General features: G+C 33.9%; 2 protein-coding genes across 4 annotated transcripts; both read right to left on the bottom strand.

Annotated features, from left to right (window-relative positions):
- Positions 1 to 8,770: 8,770 nt before the first annotated feature.
- LOC139853337 (large ribosomal subunit protein eL22z-like) lies at positions 8,771 to 10,821 on the bottom strand. Its single transcript, XM_071842713.1, has 3 exons — positions 10,703 to 10,821; positions 10,359 to 10,602; positions 8,771 to 8,957 (listed from the first exon to the last, which is right to left on the bottom strand). The coding sequence occupies exons 2-3, from the start codon at positions 10,592 to 10,594 to the stop codon at positions 8,813 to 8,815; spliced, it is 381 nt and encodes a 126-aa protein (XP_071698814.1). The 5' UTR covers positions 10,595 to 10,602; positions 10,703 to 10,821; the 3' UTR covers positions 8,771 to 8,812.
- A 1,803-nt stretch (positions 10,822 to 12,624) lies between these two features.
- On the bottom strand, positions 12,625 to 14,868 carry LOC139855525 (uncharacterized). 3 transcript variants are annotated; one of them, XR_011761476.1, is made up of 7 exons: positions 14,756 to 14,868; positions 14,600 to 14,624; positions 14,356 to 14,430; positions 14,059 to 14,163; positions 13,844 to 13,963; positions 13,034 to 13,086; positions 12,625 to 12,919 (listed from the first exon to the last, which is right to left on the bottom strand). XR_011761476.1 is itself a non-coding variant. In XM_071844761.1 (6 exons), exons 1-5 carry the CDS (start codon positions 14,758 to 14,760, stop codon positions 13,847 to 13,849), a joined length of 327 nt encoding a protein of 108 aa, XP_071700862.1. In that variant the 5' UTR covers positions 14,761 to 14,868; the 3' UTR covers positions 12,628 to 12,919; positions 13,844 to 13,846. The 3 variants fall into 3 exon arrangements, 1 of the variants encoding a protein (XP_071700862.1); XR_011761477.1 differs by having other exon boundaries at positions 13,034 to 13,089; XM_071844761.1 differs by lacking the exon at positions 13,034 to 13,086 and having other exon boundaries at positions 12,628 to 12,919.
- Between the last annotated feature and the right edge of the window lie 9,013 nt (positions 14,869 to 23,881).

Raw genomic sequence — 23,881 nt, forward strand, 5'->3', positions numbered from 1 at the left:
GTTCCACATCCAGTGTCTAATACCCATGTATTAGAAGAAGTAATACTAAGCTCTATATATACCATATATATATTACCTGAGGTTTGGCCCGCATCCCTCTTTTCCTTCAACTCCTTAAGGTAGACCGGGCAGTTGCGTTTCCAGTGACCCATTTCACCGCAACCGAAGCACGGGTCTTCCTTGGGGTTTGCTTGTCCGGCAACCTTTTGCTTCTTGTTCTTGTTTTTGATTGGGGTAACCATCCTCCCCTTTCCCTCGCCTTGATGGGCAGGTCCTTTCCTCTTAGCCGCCTTTGACTTAGAGGTGTTGTTACCTTTGGACCCACCATCATTGATCAATAGCACGGGTGAAGCCCTCTTACCCATGCTAGTTTCTGCCGTCCTAAGCATGCCATGAAGTTCGCCAATGGTCTTATCCATCCCATTCATATTGTAATTAATTACAAATTGGTCAAACCTCTTTGACAAGAAGTTTAGGATAAGATCCGTGGCTAGCTCATTAGATATGTTGAGATTAAGACGGTTTGCGCGATCAATGAGGCTTTTCATCTTGAGGACATAAGATGAAACGGATTGGGAGTCGTCCATACGACATGCATGAAGCACTCGAACGGTCTCGAAGCGCTCGACACGTGCTTGTTGAAGGAACATCTCCTTCAATTGCGTGATCATGTCGTATGCAGTATGATGCTCGAAATCCTTTTGGAGTTCGGGTATCATAGTCCCAAGCATTAGGCAAGCGACTTGCACCGAATCGGAGCAATACTTATCCCAATAAGCCATGCCTTCCGTATCATCCTCGTCGGGTTGATCGGGAATGGGGTCTTCCAACACATACGCCTTATCCTCAAGTTTGAGGACAATCCTAAGATTGCGGAACCAATCCAAAAAGTTCGTATGGTTGAGTTTGTCTTTCTCGAGGAGAGACCTTAACGATAGGTTGTTTAAGTTAATAGGTGCGTTTTGCATGTTGTTGTTATTGGCGGCCATCTACAAAATTTAACAAAGTTCATTTAAGTATCGATTTTAAATTTAACAATCAATACCCTTTAAATCCAATTGATATATATTAAATTTTAGAATCCAACGGTAAACCAAATTTCGGTTAGGTGACCTTTATCCCGTCATTTGATTTAGCTAGGTAGTCATTATATGACAATTGCAATCCTTTTGCAACTTCTAAGTTATGGGACCATGCAATCCTTTGCATGACATATTATCCCATCAACGCCTATTTGTTCATCATGCTTCGGTGACCCTAAGTTCATGATTTCTAAATCAAGTCGTCCTACTTGTTTTGACATGTAAACTTAACATACAAGTGGTTAGGTGATCTTTATCCCACAAGTGTGCGAAATTTACCTTAATCATATTAGTTTGCTCATAACGGTTAGGTGACCTTTATCCCATTATAAGTTCCTTAATACGTCTAAGTGTCATACAATAGTATGGCGTTTAACTTGCTAACCTAATGTGTTAAAGGTATTTTAAGTTTTCGTTTATTCTAGTTTGAGAAAACTTTTATGCCATACACCAACATGCATTTAGTGTGTGGTACTTATGAAAAACCATTTTCATGTCTTGTAATTAGCCAATTACTTGATATAAACCATTTTATATATATGTGATCCTTTTCTTGTTCTTAATAACCATTTATTAAGGTCTTTAGTTGCTTTTAATTTAACCAATTAAATTGTCGTTTTGCATGTCATTAATATGTCTAATTTAACCAATTAAATTGTCGTTATGCTTGTTGTTATCTTGTAATTAATTGTATCAACCAAACATACAAACACAATAAACATACAAACAACCACACATGCAAAACAAGTTTGTTCACAATCTAGCCATTTTGGTGGACATTTGTTTAGCCAAAAACAAATGTCACCGGGTAAGGGGTAATAATACAAAGTAGGAGATTTCAAATCTCCCACTTAACCTTGCATCTATATGCTCCTTGTGTTTTTCAAGTCTTCATCATCTTGTATCTTCATTTTTACAAAATATGTATCCTAATACATTTTTATCTAGAAAATGAAAATACAACCTATTCTATTTTACATACCAAATGTAAAACAAATTACATAGCCAAAATAAATATTACATGCCATATGAATGAATAATATTACAAGCCATATGAATCATACAATTCATTCAAACATTCAACCAAACACAAGGTCAAGGCATAGATTGTGAACATCAACATGCAACCAAATATGACCAAATGGAAGCAACCCAAAACCCACTTTTGGGTCTATACCATTCGGCACTATGAATACACCCACCCAAACCCTTTTATTTTTGCATTCTACATTCATGCATGTTTATAGATTGCAAATATAGTGGGTTTAAAACAATAATTCGAAGCATATTTCAACAACTTCGGCTCTAGATACCAATGTTGTTGTTAACAAGTTTGAAACTCTTAAAACCATTAAGAATTATTATAAAACGGAAGCGCGAAATTACCAATTTAACTTGTTATCATTAAACCAAATAAAGCTAAATCCCATCTTGGATCAAGTTGTGAAATGATGCTTACTAATTAACAAGAAATGAAGAGTGTTTATACCTCTTTAATGGTGGATATTGTGCTGAATTTGGACAGCAGCAAGCTTGGAATATGATGATGAAAGCAAGCTCCAAAGTGATGAAACCTCAAGGAGAAATACCCCAAACTATACACCAACACCCTAGCCTTTAGTTAGGATTTTATTTTACACTAGATTTAAGCTTTACAAGAAAAATTAGAACACCCTTTGAGTGCAAAAGGGGTCACGGCCAGCAGCCTGTCCAGAATGGGTGTTGTGCAGTTTTTTTCTCACTTCAAATATCTAGTTGCACTTGAGAGACTTGTTCAAACCTTGGTCCTTGAGTTTCACATGCACATTAGGACTTGTGAAGTCTTAAAAGTAACAAAATGAGGCAAGCATGGGAGTCTTGGAGTCCCAAAATATGCACTCCCTCTTATTTTATAACAATGTATTTACATATATATAAATATGTTATATATATATAAAACATGTATTGTTATGTTACTTTCACATTTTATAAACTTTTTATAAAATATAACACAATATAATCATTTAAAACTTATAAAAAATTATATATAAATTATCCAAATAATTTATCTCAAGTGATATTATTTTAGAAAACCGATTTTCTAAAATCCAAGTGTCGCGTATTTATTTAACGACCCAATCGTTAAGATTAAATACATATAAAGTGTCGGTAAGCTTGTTATTGGGTATGACCCGACTTGAATCATAACACATTAGCCACATTAATTTAATATGTCTCTCGGGCATACGAAATACCTTCAATATAGTCCTACTTAGAAATACCCCACTTAACCATATTCAACTAATAATAAAAATGCTTTGTGATAAAGACATCACACAAAATTCAAAATTTTTATAAATTACAAAGATCTCTATTATTTCAAAACAGTAACAAGACAAGGACATCACACAAAATTTATTCACTTTTTTGACTCGATTAGTAGATTAATACTTCAGAACACAATGCTTTGTGAAAAAGTTGTTTCACTAATAGGTACTACCGTACTAGTACTCAAAAAAAAAAAAAAAAAAAAAAAAAAAAAAAAAAAAACACTAGTACTCATGAAAAATTATCAACGGCAATGAAATAGAAGTTTAACTTACTTGTGTTTCCATAAAAGAGGGATTGAAGCAACAATATCAATGAACAATTATCAATTGGAAAAATTAGGAACGAATGTGAATGGAGATGACGGTTGTTAGGGTTAAATATTAGCGTGAAATTTTATTAGCTTATTAGTAGTATAAAAAGGGTTTTATAATTTTAAGTTGGAATAGTCAGAGGGTGAAATAGGTAAATTATTGTGAAGGATAAATTGGTCAGTTTCAATAAAAGTGTGTAGATGGATCAAAAAAGGTGTGTGAGAATCACCTCCCTTAATATTTTGTATAAAATAATAATTAATACTTCTCTATTATACGTATCTCCTCTCTCCCCCCCCCCCCCCCCCCCCCCCCCCTCCCCCTCTCTACTCCGTATAAGAAAGCCATAAGACTACTGTTAACCTAGAGTGTGATGTGAAGTCAAATTGTGCACTTTTTATTGGAAAAATAGGTTTTTAACTTAGATGTGGCAATTTTAGTATTTGACCTTCATAACTCAATTCTATGTAAGGTGATGTGGTAAAACATTTTTGTCGAACAACAGAAATTTTATTAATAAACTAGCGAGACGCTAGATGAAACAAATACAAATTATAAACAGTGGATATGATTTTTTAACCTCACTGTCCAATTCAAGGAGGACTTGTGATATCTCGAATACAACAATTAAAACTCGAAATAACAATGTTGTCAAAACATGAGATTTTCCAAAGCTATGGTCTTTGAAGATACTGCTTTACCCAAGCCGCCAAGTGTTCCAAAGAGTCGCGTAAACCACAATCATGACGATGAGTCTCTTATTCTTTGTGTATCTGTAGTGTCAATCCAATTCCAAATTTCATCAATGGAGTTCCAGATTGGAAAATTGATACCAAGCCAACGACCCATTTTTACACCATATTTGAAATGAAATACCACATCTAACAAACAAATGATTTTGCGATTAACATCGTAAAAGCAACAACAAGAATTCTCAAAAACCAAACCTCTAACATCCAAGTTGCAGAGAATGGGCAAGTCTATGAATCTTGAGACGACAGATGAAAAACTCAATTTTGATTGGAACGAAATTACACCATACATTAGGAGTATTAAAATGAGCATGTTGGAACCCTTGAACTCATGAGCACGATGAATAACCATGAAGATAGAAGAGCGATAAGAGAAATTAACATTTCTATTCCACGACCGAACCGTAGTTTATGCTCTCATTTTAAGCTTTGTTTGGTTTTGATCTTTTTGCTAGAGTAAGTGTGGATTAGTGAACTTGTATATTTATGTCAAGATGTCTATCATCACCTCTAGTTATGTGCATGTGTCATCAAAACACTTATTGTTATGGATTAAGACTAGTATGATCGTTAAGCATAACCCCACATTCTCCCCCAACAGGCATTGTGCTATGAGCCAAAAGAAACTAGGTATTGTGCTTGTAATTTGTTGAATAATACTCCATCCGTCCCAAATTTATTGTCCCCAGACAAAAAACACACAGTTTACGAAAAATTGACTGACGCATGTATTTTCTATTAACTTTCTAGTTTTACCTGTTACTTTTTACCCATCTTTTTGTTTTACATTTATAAAGTAGGGGCATAAAAGAAAGTTATCACATTATTCTTTTCCATTTGTGAAAATGGACAATCAATTTGCAACATCCCAAAAATGAACACTGGACTATAAAATTGGGACGGATGGAGTATCACTTAAGGCCCAAAGATTTTAAAGAACTAAGTGCCCAAAAAGAAGAAAAATCAATATAGAGATCTTAATTTAATAATTTTATAACTAATTGAATTTAAAAAAAAATATACTTATATTATTCGTTAGGGCATTAAGGCCTTTTTTCACTTTGTCCGGGGCACTCAAATTCTCTGAACCGGCCCTATATAGATACAAAATACTATACGAGTAGATTATTAATTCTTTTATTGTATTGACATGTAGCAATATTTTTACAAGAGAAGATCACATGTAGCAGCTTTAATGAGAAGATAACATTAGAAAGAAGTCAAGTTTGTGTTCATTTGAAAGAAGTAACAAGTTTAAGTTACGTTTGTGCTCATTTAAAAGAAGTTAAAAGTTACGTGCTCATTAAAAAGAAGTTAAAATTTTACTATTTATTGCATTTGTTTTTAGGGAGGTCTCGTTTAAAAGAAATTAAAAGTTCACTTTGCTCATTTGAAAAAATTTAAAAGTTTGTGCTCATTTGAAATAAGTTATAAGTGTGTGCTTATTTGAAAGAAGTTAAAAGTTATGTGGTCATTTTAAAATAGTTAGAAATTCACTGTTTATTGTTTTTGTTTTTAGAAGGAGATTAGATTAAATAAATTAAATGAAAGAAGTTAAAAGTCATGTGGTCATTTGAAAGAAGTTAGAAGTTCACTATGTGTTGTTTAATTTAAAAGTTTGTGCGTATTTGCAAGAAGTTAAAAGTTGTATGCTCATTTCAAAGAAGTTAGAAGTTTAAGTAAAAAATTTGTGCTTATTTGAAAGAAGTTAAAAGTTTTGTGGTCATTTGAAAAGAGTTAGAAGTTTACTATTTATTGTTTATGTGGTTTAAGAGGTTAAATGAAAGAAATTAAAAGTTATGTGATCATTTAAAAGAAGTTAGAAGTTCACTATTTATTGTTTTTGTGTTTTAGGAGGAGAATAAAAATAAATAAATAAATAAATATCACCTAAATCAACTTTTGCTTTTGATGTCGATACATCAAACTAACCCTCGTTTTTTCACTCTGCGAAATTTACTCATGAAAAGCAGGATCGACATCAATGTCCGACTCTTGATTGTCGATCATCCTGTGTTTTTTATTAAAAGAGCCCGTTGAAGTCGAAATTATCGACCAAAAAAGAAGAACTTTCATCGCAACCCATGTAAAAGTCACAAAAGAAAGAAATCAAAATCTAGAGAATTACAAGAGGATGTGGAGGTTGTTTTCAATAATGAGTCAGAGAAATGAAAATACTCAAGTGGAACGATCGACTCCCTATCCCCGCAAGCCAATCAAGGTGTATGGTGAGATTCTAAACCCAACAAATATCTTAAAGATAATGAGATGAATACGTTCGGGAATTTCTTGGAATGTATGTTTGATAGTAGTGAACGGTCAAATAAAAACAAACAATGAGGGTAGCTACTAGAATTTATAGTGGATTTGGCATCAAGGTAAAGGAAGAAGGGTTAGTAATTTGATTAATAAGTTTCAATTCATTTTATTGCCATATTTCGGATGTGGGTGGTTTTAATGACCACGTATTTCTTCGGGTAAGCGATCCAAAGAGGTAACCCGGTCATAGAAGTGTTAAGGTATAGAATTGTTTAAGGGATGGCTTAGATGACAAATCTGGGTAGTGTTTGGAGTATATCGAATCGATAGAGCATATCCTTTTACATTGTCCATGGCCGCATTACATTTGGGTCGTTTTGTTCAACTTGTGGAACGTTATTGAATGGGTCATCGAATAGGGTAAAAGGCTTCGAAATTTAAAAGCTTAATCGTGCATGCTATGTATTGAGCGAGTTGTATTGATAGAAATAATGTAGTATTTAACGGGATATTCACGTGTTGGGCCGGTGTAGTGTATAGTTTTTAGTTTAAGGTGTTTCAATGGTTTGTGGATACAAAAGTATGTGTCTCGTCAGAATTATATATGGGTTTTATAGCTTTGAATGCTTATGTGAAGATTGAAGAATGAAGATTACTTTTGTTAGAATTTTGTATTACTGTATTGTACTGCTTGTTATATTTTTTCGAATGCTTGATAGTTTTTATATAGGCATCATGGCATTTTATTTGAATGTATGTTTTAGCATAGGGGACAAATTTTCATGGTGCCTATCTTTATAATCTTCAATTTTTCACATTTTCTTAGAAAAAGTGCTTTCTAATTTATACCTTAAACAATTGGTCATCAATAATTTATAGTCACATGCCTCACATTATATAATTATTTAAGCTTTTTTTATCAAAACAAATATTTGGATTACTTTTTAAATAAAGTTCACAAAGGGAAACAGTGAATTCAAAAGTTTAATAAGACCATATATGGATAAACAATAGTTGGTAGAAAGATTTTTTTTTTTTTTTTTTTATTTGAGTTGGCAGATCTAACACCCCAGCTTAACATGACCACAATATTGTCCGCTTTTCCCCGCAGGCGCACGGCTTTTTCTTGACAACCACACACGAGAAGCACTTTCTCAGGAGGTCACCCATCATGGTAGTGCTCTCGCCCGAGCACGCTTAACCACAACGTACTCGAACTTCTACTCAGCTTGTGATCCCAAAACGCGCTGTATCATTTAAGCGTGAGTATTACTTTATAATCTCATGATCACTCATGTTCGTGGGCGATGTAGGATTTGCCTAGGGTGTTACATTCACCCCCCCTTAGGGACTCATCGTCCTCGATGAGGTTTGCCCCACCACCCCCAACGGCACATGAGTGGCTCTGATACCTTTCTAACACCCCAGCTTAACATGACCACAATATTGTCCGCTTTTGCCCGCAGGCGCACGGCTTTTTCTTGGCGACCACACACGAGAAGCACTTTACCAGGAGGTCACCCATCATGGTAGTGCTCTCGCCCGAGCACGCTTAACCACAATGTACTCGCACTTCTACTCAGCTTGTGATCCCAAAACGCGTTGTGTCATTTAAGCGTGAGTATTACCTTATAATCCCATGATCACTCATGTTCGTGGGCGATGTGGAATTTGCCTAGGGTGTTACATTAGAGGAAACCTCCACCACATTGGATACCCACTAGCGACTAAACCTTCTAGGTGACGAGCCCCCAAGCGACAAGAACCTTAACTGGGTGAATTGCGCATATTGGCGCCCCCTGTCAAGAGACCAATTAATTTGATCTTAGACGTTACCAAGATTTGATTATGGATCTCCTGCTTCATTGGGAACCGGTGGCCACTGGGCATAGCCCTAAGTGGTTAGTTGGCAGAAAGAATCAAAGTATCTCATAAGGGCGAAATAACGAGATTTGGGGCAAAAAAAGCCCCTAAGCTCAAAAACACTACTGCCATAAACAGTTCCAATGAGATGAATAAGATAATCTGACATAACATGTTTCAATAGCCAAAAACAAGGTCAAAAAACAACCATAAAACAAGGTCAGCTGTTTTCGGTTCAGTCTTCCTCTTCACCTTCATTCTCTGCAATGTTGAAGTAACGTAACTCATATACGTTACGGTCCTTGTTAGATGAAATCACTCGAAGCCAATCTCTCACATTGTGTTTCTTCAAGTATTTCTTTGTTAGGTATTTGAGGTACCTGCAAGACAGAGTTAACACCAACTCACAATCAGGATATTTAAAAACAGCATGAGAATACTATTATAACTATTATTATGAATTTATAAGTATGAAAAGTTACATGGATGTTGTGATTAACCAAAGCCACCCACACAATTTAATGACCATTCACATAAAAGTACAACAAAAGAAGTGTTTTTTACTTAAACACAGATATTTATCACAGGCTGTAATATTATTATTATGAATCACAGCAAATTAGTAGCTCAATTACCTTACTAATTTCACATGGTTAATAATAACAATGTCGCAACATCTCACATCACTAAACATTACATATAATACCAAAATTTTCATAGCGTAAAAACCAGTCCAAAAGCAACACTTTCTTTTACATCAAACACCTCAATTGTGTTTCATATATTTTTCAGTAAAAAACACCATGGCGGACAGCATTGAATAAGAAACTTTGTTTTGACAGTTTGACAAATAGTAAGGATATAACCTACAAATACAAATGTATATGGTGTCGTCCACTTCTATAATCATGCATAAGCATCCCCTAAAGTTTAAACTAGAATCAACACCTAAAAACCCTAATTCCGATATTATTATAACTATTATTATGAATTATGAATTATGAATTATGAATTATGAATTATGAATTATGAATTTTTAAGTATGACAAATTGACAAGTTACATGGATGTTGTGATTAACCAAAGCCACACACAATTTGATGACCATTCACATAAAAGTACAACAATGAAATGTGTTCTTTACTTGAAAACTGATATTAAGATATTCTAAGAAATGAAGAAATATTATCCCATTTTTTACAGGGCAAGTGATCAGTTTCGACTCAATAGCATGCAATTTGGCTAACTAAAATAGTAGATGTTGAAGTTGAATAACCTTCTATCACAGCACAATAGTAGCTAAATTCATATCTTACTAATTTCATATAGTTAATAATAACAATACCGTGGCATTTCACATCACTAAACTTCACATATAACACCAGAATCTTCAAAGCGTAAAAACTATAAGAACCAACAGTCCAAAAGCAACACTTTCTTTTACATCATACACCTCAATTGTGGTTCATATATTTTTCAGCAATAAACACCATGGCTGACAACATTGAGTAAGAAATAACTGTTTTGACAGCTTGAAAAAAAAAAAAGTAAGCATTATAACCTACAACTACAAATGTATATGCTGTCATCCACTTATATAATCATGCATCTCCTAAAAATTTAAACTAGAACTAACAACTAAACCCTAATTCTAATACAAATAACATACTAACTTAAGGTTAACAATCAAAACCAGCAACTTATGCATAAACTAGACATTATCCATCAATCAATCACCAAATGATGAAGATGATTTCAATATTATAGCTCAAATTAAAGTACCTTTTAGAGAAATTGCTATCAGCGGTGACGGAGATCTTGTTCTTTTCACGTGAAATGGTGACAGAATCACCTAGATTACCAGCTTTACCACCAACTTTAATTCTCTCTTGAAGAAACTTTTCGAGTGATGCAATCTCCATAATCTTATCTTCAACTGGCTTCCCGCAATCGATCACATACGTCGACGTTTTCTTCTTTCCTCCTTTCGCTCCTGCACCTCCTGTTCCGCGACTCATTTTCGTTCCTATTTACACAAATTCAATCGATCAAATTAAACTATAAGCATATATAATACATAGAAGTGGTGAGATTGAGATTTTGTTTCAGGAAATTGATGTTCGTACCTTCTGGATTTGAATACGACGAAGTGCAGATGATGAGTTTTTGGGAGACGGGAGATTAGATGTTTTTAGGGTTTTAAATTAGGGTAAATTTTGGGAGTGGATTGAGCTTGATTTGTGATTTTTAGATCCGGCCCGGGTTTAGAAGTACAAATGGGCCCAAACATTTGGATTCTGGACTATCCAAATTTAGGTTCATTTTATTTCATTTCATTTCAGATTTATAATAAAGGATTTTAATTTTAATATAAACAACCTTTGTTGCAAACAAAGGCTACTACGTACATAAAAAACGGTTGCGCCTCGCTACCGAAACATTGTTAAAATAAATATTGTACATTCTTATCACGGTGATATTGAATACAAGGTTACAAAAATTGTTAATCTGGAGTAATCAATCAGAGGTTTGAAGGGAGTAATCGTCCTCGGGAGGGACTTCCCGAATGACCATAGCCAGGTTCAAACGTACTCCGTGTAGTTATTGTTGTTGATGCTGCAGAGCCTACCCAAAAGTTCGGATATTTTCATGATAGCAAGGTGCTCCACTTTATTTGAATACTCACTCACAACTTTGATTGTTATTACTTTTGGAGGAGCTATTACTTTTGTGGCTACATACAAGAAGGCTGTGATTGAGATACATGAGAACATGAACTAAAAGACACCATTTCTTCTAGTCTCGACTTCCCCGAGAGTAGTGACCCCAGACCTCAGACATAGGGATTCTAGGACCGGAACAATGGGATTCGCTCGACCGAAGGGAACGATGTGTAGCGCCATAGGGAGAACCTAGCAAGTCTCTTAATTGACGATGTGGCTTCATACCCCCTGAATAAGAAAATGGGGACTTCAATCAAAGCTTTAGCTGACTTGAAGGCTCCTTTCCTAATACAAGGGAGGTGAACAGAGTGAGAGTAGGCCCTCGTCCATTACGTGGATGGGTTTGTGTTCTGGAGTCGGAGATAAGAATGTTATCCTCGTCCATAGCATGCAGTGTCTTGTATGCGCTAAAACCCCTTTTAAGTCAAGCCCTCCCCTCCACACTCAACAAGAGGAATGATGAGAATCATGTAGGGGTTAGTAAAAGACTAGGCCAATGGGGTTCACCTCAAGTAAGAGAGATCAATTCAATTGGTTTTACTTCATTGTAAGACAGTACACATTGAAAGCTACAAACTTCTTATACCACACAAGGGGACTTGGACTCCTAGTATGTCCTAGCCTTTGTGCACAAACTATTGAATAAACCATCTTTTATCAAGGTGTTAAGGAGTCAACTGAGCATCTCAGTGGTGGGATTGAATACTTGGATCGAATGAGAATGTCAATTCACTCACACTTCCATTCCTTGTAGAAGAAGGCTAACTGCTTGCTGAAAACAGTATGAGTAGTAACGTCTACGTACGTCTTTGTGAGAAGGGCAGTGAATAGAAATAACCTCAAAAAATAAGGAATTAATAGGATGTTAACTAAATTTGACTTTGACCAACTTTAACTGACTAATCCCCTACTTTGACCGATTAATCTCAACTAATCCGATTAATCACCGATTTTTGGTGACCAATAAATCCAGAGAGCATTGACTAAATTTGACTTCTACAAATTAATCCATACTTTGACCTATTAATCCCCATTAATCCAATTAATTCCTGATTTATCGTGATTGATTAATCGAATGTCAACCAATTAACACAAGTGTTTTTGTATCTATACAACCCCTTCTATATTATCGCCACAACAATTTTTACTTGTAGGTCTTCGATAATATCAACAGCACGCGATAGTTTTTGAAATAGAAACCTCCAAGTCTCCAACTTGCAAATTATTCTAAGGTCTTCTATAATATCACACAAAAAACACATTATTTGATCGTTGTATCTCCAATGAGACTTGAAACACAAACAATGTTTTAAAAGTTTGCCTACACAAATAATAAAGACTATTTAAAATAGAACAATACTACACCAGTATCACTTATATGATTTAGGAAGTTATGCATTGCCATTGGTCCTGTTTCTTTCGTAATCTAGTACAAACTCTAAAGTGGACTGCAGGGAAGTTACAAGTCATCAAATTGCACTAACCATACAAATCACGAATTTTAACAAAAATACAATGATTACCATACGACAATTTCTAATATTGGTTGCAGTTTTCTTCCCTCGAGTCAAAGTGAATGCAGCAATGCACTAGAGTTATAGAACTCCATATCCACGAAACCTGCAGGGGAACTTGTTTAGTTAAGCACGTTAAAATTAAGAAAGAACAGCGAATAAAATACAAACAATCACAGGCAATTAATCATTCTTTTGCTATCAAATGTAGTCACATTACATGTATTTTAACTTGAATAGGCGTTGTAGGTCCCCCTCATTCCATTTCCTCTCCTACTATCAGTATGTGACAAGCGCGAGTATTAGATCTCAAATTTTTATCTCACTTTTCACAACCATTATTGAGCGAAAAATATTAGCTGAATTATCAACCATCAACTTGCTTAAACAAAAGCAAGACACCTAATCACACATAAAACTACGGTATCATATCTTAGGCTTTAAGATCATATTCAATGCTACTTGGCATAAGCCCAAAACCATGTGTTTTTTATTTAGTTATCAGCACTAAATCTAACCTTAATCAAGATATTTAATTATAATTAGTACTCGACTTGAGCTTCTTCAAGTGAAACTCTATAACCTTCTAGAATGAGCTGGATTCAATACAATAGAGCATGGTATGATACAAATTTTTAAGCTAAGCAAGTTCTCGAGTCGAACTTAAATCCTCCCCGCGTGTTTCTTGTACATGCATCATGAAAAATCGACTTCAATCATAATTGGTTATCATATCCATTGCAGCGCAAACACGCACTCATTATCTCACATCAACTTTAATTGGTGTTATGTATAGCTTTTCAATTCTTACTTTCCTAAATACGTATATACAGCACAATAAAGCACCAGAAAGTGCAAAGACAACTTGAAGAAATATGCAAATGAAGTTTGGAAGTAGCAGGGCTTAATATTTTGCATGAAAGAACTACTAAGTTGCACCACACGACAGTTTGTAAGCATCAGATTATGTTGAAAAGGAAACGCTAAAACGCAATCATATTCAAAGAAAGAAACAACTGAATAATAGTACCTTTTACTTGGGGTTTCTAAGTACAATGATGACGGAATCACCTCGGAGAAACATCTTGCTGATGAACCTATCTTTGTTAACCGGAAGAGCTTTCTTTTTGCCTTTTCCTGTCTTGGACACCTAACATATAAAAACGACAATATAAAAAAGGCACAACCCTTGTTGAACAAAAATAAAAATAAAATTAAGAACTGCTATTTTCATGAAAGAATAACCTCAGTCCACATCTCTCTAACATTCTCCAGCACCATGTTGCAGTGTCGATCAAATGCCCTAACACGACCCAAAAGCTTCTTATTATTCCTGCAGTTGATAAGAACCTGGATTTGCAACACAATGACAGAAGAACAGGATACAAACCAATGTTAATCGCGCTAATATGCAGGGGAACTATTTACGAATCAACTACAACTACCTTTTAATTTGCACTAAAATCATAAAATACTTCTACTAACTCTTCAAAATTGGGGACGAACCGAACATGTAAATAATTATATGATTAAATATGTTACCTGAGTATTGTTTTTAACACTCATCATCAAGACAGATAGTGGACCAGTATTGAACTCCTCTTCCTCATTCTTAGTCTGCAAAAGTATCAACATGAAACAGGGGAATTATATATTGAAAACCTAATTATGTACTGTATAAAATAGTGAAACGTATGAATTATAAAACCAGATGAAAATATTGAAAAAAAAAAAAAAAAAAATGTTACGATTAACTTAAATTAACCTAATAATTCATAGTACTTACTGGTGCATCTTCTTCCATCGGTCGACTGCAGAAACAAAAAAGAAAATTGGTTAAAATCAAAACCAGACGAATTTAAGCAAACTAGGGTTTACATAAAAGCAAATGTATGAGTATGTGTAAATGTATGCAATATATAATGAATGAAATTAAAATAACCTCATGTTTGATTGCAGTAAGGAGAATGAAACCGAATACAATGATCTGATCTGAAAGAAAGAGAAAGTTATGGGTTTAGGGTTTGAGATATAAAAAACTTAAAACGAAAATACACACCGAGTTTTTTTTTTTTTTTTTTTTTTTTTTTCCTTAACGGCAGGTTAGAGGTTAGTCGCACACGCACGCACTCGAAGGAAACCACGACCCTTGACCCTTCCATGCGGAGCAAGATCAGGAATTCGGGGAAAACCCCCGCCGCAATCGAGACTCGAACCCGGATCTATATGAAAATAGAAAGAAAAAAAAATGAAAAGTACTAAAAAAAGAAAAAAGTTTTGACTTAACAGTTTTTAACTAGTTGTTGAATCCTCGCTTCGTGCCGGGAGTTCGGTTTTCAATGTATTTTATTGCGTTTAGTTTATAAAATTATTTCGTGGCTAAAGAATGATGTCGTTGAAGCGCAACTCTAGTCGAACTAAAAGGTGTAACCCCTGAAAGATTTAAATGTTATGTTAAATTAACAATATATGTCCATCTCCGCATTTAGCTATGTAATTATCGACTTTTAAAAATTTAACGCAAAATCAACGTGTATGAAAAGTACCCCAAATATTTAGCGTTATTTAAAAAGCGTTCGTTTTGCGTATAGTTAGTGACATTGTGTTCCTAAAATTATTTCGATTTTAACGATTATGTAGGAGAAATTTAACTCGTTGCGAGCGAGAAGATATGACCTGTTGAATATTTGGGTGGAGTTTATTTAAGATTTTTTATGAAAATGATTATTTGACATTTTACCCCCCGTTTGGGGGGTCGATTAGAATATTTGGAAAAAGTGTGCGGGTCTTTGTTGGTGTAGTGAAATTTAATTAGGATTAAAAAAGAAAAGTGAAAGGACGAAAATGCTACTAATTACTATTCATCATTTTTCTCTATTAGATAATATAGTAATAAGTAAGGTATTTATTAAAGAAAAAATTATGTAATTGGCTAAAGTTTTTCTCATATTTCAAACTTGCTGCTTATGTTTTCTTCGACTCGGTGGTTACTCAAGTTTCATAAATTACGCGGTTGGTTTCTCACCTTAACAACTATTAAGAAAATTTTGTTATGTGTTAACAAAATTTTTAACATTCATAAGCCTCAGGACTGCACACGTAAAAATAGTAAACTACGTGAATTGTTTGTGTAACTTTTCATTTCAAAAAATGACATGTATTTATTTTGCCGATTTAGCAGGTAACTGGTCACATTTTGTTTACATTAACACAAAATTTCTAAAATTTATGACCGTATTTTGGGATATGTAGTTCACATCAAAACAAAATAAGAATATTATTTGTTGATAGCTTTAACTCTCAACTAAAATTCGAAAAAGTTATCCTCTAAGTATCTACTATCTACTATCTACTATCTAAGCTTTTTACCGTATATAAATTTAAGTTTATGATTAGTTTTTGAATTTGATTATAGGGATTATCACCAAAATGCCCAAATATTTTTTACCCCTTGCACCAGAGCCCAAAAAAAAAAAAATTGACAAAACGCCCTCGCAAGGCGCAAGGTACCTTGCGTACACACTGGCGCAAGTACGCAAGCCTTCTTGCGTCCTTGCGCCTTTATCTTATCAGGATAGGATTTTCAGGATAAGATTTCATTAGATTTTCTAGATTTTCATGGATAGAATTTCGATCCTCTATAAAGAATGTCCCTGGAACTTGTAATTTATCATTTCCTAACAACTCATTCCAAAAGAATTTCAGTGATTATTGGCTACACAAGGTACATTTTCAAGCATTTTTTTCACTAACAAAGTATTTATGAATTGTGTTAATGAAGATAAATTTGTTGTTCATATATGTTGTGGGGGTTCTTTTGAGTACATTAACAACATTCCCATGTATTTACTCCTAGATTGTTTTAGAATTCGGCTAAAACTACCTGTTGCACCTGTAAAACCAATGAATCAGAGAATATTATTAAAAAATGTTCTTAAAAAAATACAAATGCTACCCAATTCACCTGTTTCAATGAGATACATTTATAATAACCATGTTTTTGATATTACGGATGATTATGAAGACTTTCAAGAGTTCTTACAATATGCAATTGTAAATGCTCCGATTGATATTTATGTTGTTGAGAAAGTACGAATGAATCTACCACAACGAAACCCAGAAACACACGTACCACAACGAAACTACGAAACACACCAATCACAACGAAACCCAGAAACACTCCAACCACAACCAAACCCAGAAACACACTCAACACAAGTCACTGAACCAAATCTTCATAATTTAGAAGCGGGAGAGCCTGAAATGCCACCTCCAAACACTGAAGAGTTTGATATGTTTAACTATGGTGTTGAAAACGTATGTAAAATTAAAGAAGGAGACCACCCGTTTGAGATATCTGTTGTCGCATCTAGTGATTCAGATAGAGAAAAAGACGGAGACGAAGACGAAGAAGATCAATATGAAGAAGAAAAGCAAGATTTATTCTGAAATATGCCAACTCTATTGAGTCAGCAAGAGCAAGAGCCTGAATTTACGACACAAACACCAACCACGTATAGGGTATCAGATTTAATTAAAGTTCGTCAAACTTTTTTGAACAAGGCCGAGTTCATAAACACTCTATTTACAAAATGTCTTGAAGAAAACTTCCAAATTAAGCCTGTAAAGACGGACAAATCTCGATACACCGCTAATTGTGTGTTGCCAAATTGTGAATGGAAAATTAGTGCTTACAAAATACGGAACACTGAAAACTTTATGGTAAAGAAATTGCATGACGTACACACATGCTCACGCACACTAATTATGGGAAACAATAAACATGCTACCAAAAAGGTGTTGGGTAGTATGCTTGTGGATTCTTTCAAGTCTGCAAACCGGAAATACAAAGCAAATGATATACGTGCGGATATAGGACAACGGTTCGGTGTCAGCATATCTTACAATTAAGCATGGAGGGCCAAATGTCATACATAACAGATGCTTCGTGGCAGTGCTGAGGACTCGTTCCGAATGCTTCCCCTTTACCTATATAACATTAGGATCCATAACCCGGGAAGCGTAAGTAATTTGGTCACCGACAAAGAAGATAGATTTTTGATGTGTTACTATTCCCTTGGCGTAGTTGTAAGTATCGATAATCTCTCTCATTTTTAACTTATATTGACCTTATTATAATTGAACACTTTTGACCTGCTAAAATCTACGTAGGTTCGATCATTTGTTCAACGTTGTCGCCCGGTAATCATCGTCGATGGTGCGCATTTGAAGGCAGGGTACTCGGGGACAAATTTAGTTGCCGTTGCGATGGATGCCTGATAATGCTAAAAACGAACATATATTTCATAGCATTATTCCTCAAGAAAGACAAGCTTTTAGTTGCAATTGTTCTATTTACAAGTGATATTCGTTTAAATAATAAAAGGTGAAGACAAAAGACAGATTCGACGAATTGAAGACGCAAACGACCAAAAAGCTCAAAAGTACAAAAGACAATCAAAAAGGTTCCAATTATTGATAAGAAACGTCTCAAAATTACAAGAGTACAAGATTCAAAACGCAAAGTACAAAATATAAAATTGTACGCAAGGACGTTCGAAAATCCGGAACCAGGACCAGAGTCAACTCTTAACGCTCGACGCAACGGACTAAAAATTACAAGTTAACTATGTATATAAATATAATATAATATATAATTAATTATATTAATTATATATATATATTATATATATATTATAAAACCGTCGGCAGAGAAACTCCAAGGGTGTGAGCTGTAAATACATTCTCCGCGACTCGCGGAGTTTGAAGAGGCTTTTGCCGCGAGTCGCGGAGCCCCAAATTTCAACTCTGCCTATAAAGCAAACCGAATTCTGATCAAAATATCAATATCTTTTTCTTCCTCATTCATACGTAAAACTTATATTTATATTTATAATTTATATTTTAATTTTAATTATAATTCTAATAATAAGGGTATGTTAGCGAATGTTGTAAGGGTGTAAGTCGAAATTCTGTCCGTGTAACGCTACGCTATTTTTAATCATTGTAAGTTATGTTCAACCTTTTTACATTAATGTCTCGTAGCTAAGTTATTATTATGCTTATTTAAAACGAAGTAATCATGATGTTGGGCTAATTACTCAAATTGGGTAATTGGGCTTTGTACCATAATTGGGGTTTGGACAAAAGAACGACACTTGTGGAAATTAGACTATGGGCTATTAATGGGCTTTATATTTGTTTAACTAAATGAAAGTTTGTTAATGTTAATATAAAGATTTACAATTGGGCGTCCCTATAAATTACCATATACACTCAATCGGACACGATGGGCGGGGTATTTATATGTACGAATAATCGTTCATTTAACCGGACACGGGAATGGATTAATAGCCACTAGAATAATTAAAACAGGGGTGAAATTACATTCAAGGGTAATTGGTGTAATTGTTAACAAAGTAGTAAAACCTTGGTTTACACGCAGTCGATAACCTGGTGTATTCATTAAACAAAGTATTAAAACCTTGTTACAATTCGAATCCCTAATTAGTTGGAATATTTAACTTCGGGTATAAGAATAATTTGATGAGGACACTCGCACTTTATATTTATGACTGATGGACTGTTATGGACAAAAACCAGACGGACATATTAAATAATCCAGGACAAAGGACAATTAACCCATGGGCATAAAACTAAAATCAACACGTCGAACATCATGATTACGGAAGTTTAAATAAGCATAATTCTTTTATTTCATATTTAATTTCCTTTATTTTATATTTAATTGCACTTCTAATTATCGCACTTTTATTTATTATTATTTAATCGCACTTTTAATTATCGTACTTTTTAATTATCGCAATTTTATTTTATCGCACTTTTATTATTCGCAATTTCATTATCGTTATTTACTTTACGCTTTAATTTAAGTCTTGTATTTATTTTATATTTTACATTAGGTTTTAACTGCAACTAAAGTTTTAAAATCGACAAACCGGTCATTAAACGGTAAAAACCCCCCTTTATAATAATAATATTACTTATATATATGTTTGTATTTTTAATAAAAGTAAACTAATATAGCGTTGAGCTTTGTTTAAAGATTTCCCTGTGGAACGAACCGGACTTACTAAAAACTACACTACTGTACGATTAGGTACACTGCCTATAAGTGTTGTAGCAAGGTTTAAGTATATCCATTCTATAAATAAATAAATATCTTGTGTAAAATTGTATCGTATTTAATAGTTTTTCCTAGTAAAATATAAACTATTTTATATACACCTCGCATAACATCAAGTTATTTTTGGCGCCGCTGCCGGGGAACTATCTTAAAAGCCGGAAACGCAACGCTAAAATATAAAAAAAAAAAAAGATTTTTAGTTAACTTTTATTAAAATTCATTTTTGTAAAAATACGTTTTAATTATTCAAAAATATAAAAAGAAAAACAAAAATATTTGTATTTTTAAGATTTTGTTAAATATTTAAGTTTTATAAGTTTCTTTATTTTTATTTTAGTTTATAAAAATATAAGTTTTATTTTAAAATCTTTCATTTATTTAAAAACAGAAAACAAAAAATAAAAAAAAAATAAATAAAGAAAAACGCGTTGAAGATAAAACCTGTCAGCTGAAATTCTGAACCCCGCGACTCGCGGGGTTTTCTTTATAAATTACCGCAACTCGCGGAGGCTACCTGACACACGGACAAAAACCCTAAACCAGCATTAATTACGAATTATTATTAATTATTAATAATATAAACCCTAATTATTATTATTATTATTATTAGTTTTATTTTAAGATTTACTTTTTATTTAATTTGTTTTATTTTGTTTAAATTAGTTTTATTAAATTGTAAAATTAGTAGTTTTATAAAATAAATAATATAAAAATAATATTTTTATAAAAATTGTACTTTTTACAACTTTTTATATATTTTTATATTTTGTCCCTTTTTAATCGTTGTAGCGTAATATTTGTATTTTTTAGCTCATATTTAATTTTAAACTTAGTTTTTGCTATAGTTATTTTTACTCCTAGATTTTTAGGCTTTGCCGTAGAATTCCTTAAGTGCTTTTTCTTTAGACTAAGATTTAGGTGCTTTAGAATTTTGCGACGCCTTTTTAAGTTTTAGTTTCTTTTTAAGTTATTTCCATTTGGGATTTAGTTTTTCCTTGTAAGCTTTAATATTTTTAGACACCTTTTTACTATGTATCAATTATCATTCCAATTAGTAATTTCAATTTGCGATTATAATTTTAAGTTAGTTGTAGTAATAAGATTAGGTTAGTTAAGTATTTTTAAGTTGTTATAAGTTTCTTTTATTTTTCCGTCACCTTTTATTTTTCAACCATTTTTTTTCTTTTTCGACCTTTTGCGACGAACTCTTTCTCTCTCTTATTTCTCGCCATTCTAGTTTTTAGGACTTAGAATTTTTTCTACTTCTTATCTAAATTTCTTAAAATTACGAAAATTTATTTTAAGTGGTTAAATTGATAGACATCAAAATTTTCTGGTTCGTAGTAATAGTTGGATTTGTACGTGGACCGGGTTATTGGACCCAAACAGTCCTCAATTATATTGAGACCAAACGAATCCTGCCCCTCTGCTGCATCTTTTGGCTATTCGAAACGTGGGCAAAATCAGAAAAGTCTATTGATTGGATAACTTATTATAATTTTTCTTTCCTTTTTAAAACTAATAGGATATTCAGTGAATGCACCGAGCAAGACGTTCATCACCTTTTGTACGTTCACCACCTGTAACTAGATCAAGACATTTAGAAAATATAACCGCCGTTGATTTTTCTTTAGAATCGTCATCCAGTCGACCAAGTACTTCAGTTCAAATTTCCGATAATCCATTTTTTGAACCCAACCTCACAATTGAGAATCCAGAGAATATTCAGGAACGGTTCATAGATCCTGAACCATTAAACTTTCCTCCGGAACCACCAATCATTCAAACAGAGATTGTTGAGGAACGAACCATTAAATCAGAATCATCTAGTGATACCGATTCAACAAATTCAATTATGGAGAATCTGGAACCTTTAAGTATGGAAGACCGAATGAGAGCTAAACGCACTGGCCAAGGTCACGCAATTACTCATCCAGACATTAATGCGCCAGATTATGAAATCAAAGGACAAATTCTACACATGGTGACTAATCAATGCCAATTTAGTGGTGCGCCGAAGGAAGATCCAAATGAACATCTACGTACCTTTAATAGGATCTGCACACTATTTAAAATACGAGAAGTGGAGGATGAACAGATATATCTCATGTTATTTCCCTGGACTTTAAAGGGAGAAGCCAAAGATTGGTTGGAATCGTTACCTGAAGGGGCGATCGATACATGGGACGTTTTAATTGACAAATTTCTTAAACAATTCTTTCCTGCATCTAAAGCCGTAAGACTTCAAGCAGAAATTGTTACGTTCACACAGAAACCAAATGAAACTCTATATGAGGCGTGGACAAGATATGGAAAGTTATTAAGAGGATGTCCGCAACATGGTTTAGACACCTGTCAAATAGTACAAATATTCTACCAAGGATGCGACATCACTACAAGAAAAGACATAGATATAGCAGCTGGTGGTTCTATTATGAAGAAAACCGAAACTGATGCTTACAAAATTATTGATAACACTGCTTCCCACTCACATGAGTGGCACCAAGAAAAAGACATCATTAGATCATCTAAAGCAGCTAGAGCCGATTCTAGCCATGACTTAGATTCCATTTCTGCAAAGATAGATGCTGTAGAGAGACGAATGGAAAAGATGACTAAGGATATTCACTCAATACGAATTAGTTGTGAGCAGTGTGGAGGACCACATTTGACAAAAGATTGTCTCAGTATTGAATTAACAATGGAACAAAGAGAGAATATTTCATACATAAACCAAAGGCCTGGAAATAATTATCAGAATAATTATCAACCGCCAAGACCAATTTACAATCAAAACCAGAATTATAACCGAAATATTCCATACAACAACCAACAAGGTCCTAGCAATCAACCAGTATCCAATAATACTTACAATCAGCAAAGACCGAATTTTCAAAACAAACCACCACAACAAACCGATGATAAAAAGCTGAATTTAGAAGATATGATGACGAAGCTAGTTGAAACTCAAACGCAGTTTTTCACATCTCAAAAACAAACCAATGAACAAAATGCTCAAGCATTTAGAAATCAACAAGCTTCTATTCAAAATCTGGAACAAGAAGTGAGTAACCTAGCAAGGTTAATAGGTGAAAGAAAACCGGGAAGTCTACCTAGTGATACAAATGCTAACCCCCGGAATGAAACAGCTAAAGCTATTACCACAAGAAGTGGTACAACACTTAAACCACCTGAAATACCTGTAACTTCTGATGAAACTATTCCTACTCCACAAGAACCACAACCTGACCAAGATAAGGAAAAAGAACCGGTAGTTGAAAAGGTTAATGAAAATAACAAAGTTAAGGATAAACCTTATGTTAAACCATACCAACCACCACTTCCTTACCCGAGTAAAATGAAGAAAGAAAAACTTGAAGCCGAGCAATCCAAATTTTTGGATATGTTTAAACAGATAAATGTAAATCTTCCTTTCATTGATGTGATTTCAGGAATGCCAAGATATGCTAAATTCTTGAAAGATCTAATCTCAAATAGAAAGAAAATGGAAGAACTCTCGGCTGTTACTATGAATGCTAATTGTTCAGCAGTGCTGTTGAATAAGATACCAGAAAAATTATCTGATCCAGGAAGTTTCACAATTCCATGTTTTCTGGGTAGTCTTAGTTCAATAGAAGCATTGGCAGACTTAGGTGCTAGTATAAATCTAATGCCGTATTCACTATACGCTAAACTAGACCTTGGAGAATTGAAACCAACCAGAATAAGCATACAACTAGCCGATAGATCAATAAAATATCCTAGAGGGATAATGGAGAACATGCTAGTTAAAGTTGGTACTTTAGTATTTCCAGTAGATTTTGTTGTTCTGGACATGGAAGAAGATTCTCAAGTTCCTCTCATATTAGGAAGACCATTCTTAAACACGGCTAAAGCAATGATAGACGTGTTCGGTAAGAA

Source organism: Rutidosis leptorrhynchoides, chromosome 6 (genome assembly GCF_046630445.1).
Source record: "Rutidosis leptorrhynchoides isolate AG116_Rl617_1_P2 chromosome 6, CSIRO_AGI_Rlap_v1, whole genome shotgun sequence".
Classification (NCBI taxonomy): Eukaryota; Viridiplantae; Streptophyta; class Magnoliopsida; order Asterales; family Asteraceae; genus Rutidosis; species Rutidosis leptorrhynchoides.

Excerpts from the sequence above, each read along its gene's own strand:
- LOC139853337 (XM_071842713.1), bottom strand. The coding sequence starts at position 10,594 with ATGAGTCGCGGAACAGGAGGTGCAGGAGCGAAAGGAGGAAAGAAGAAA. Across the intron at positions 8,958-10,358 it reads GATAGCAATTTCTCTAAAAG|GTACCTCAAATACCTAACAA; the intron begins GTACTTTAATTT and ends TCTGTCTTGCAG.
- LOC139855525 (XM_071844761.1), bottom strand. Across the intron at positions 14,431-14,599 it reads CGATGGAAGAAGATGCACCA|ACTAAGAATGAGGAAGAGGA; the intron begins GTAAGTACTATG and ends ATACTTTTGCAG. Across the intron at positions 13,964-14,058 it reads TTAGAGAGATGTGGACTGAG|GTGTCCAAGACAGGAAAAGG; the intron begins GTTATTCTTTCA and ends TTTATATGTTAG.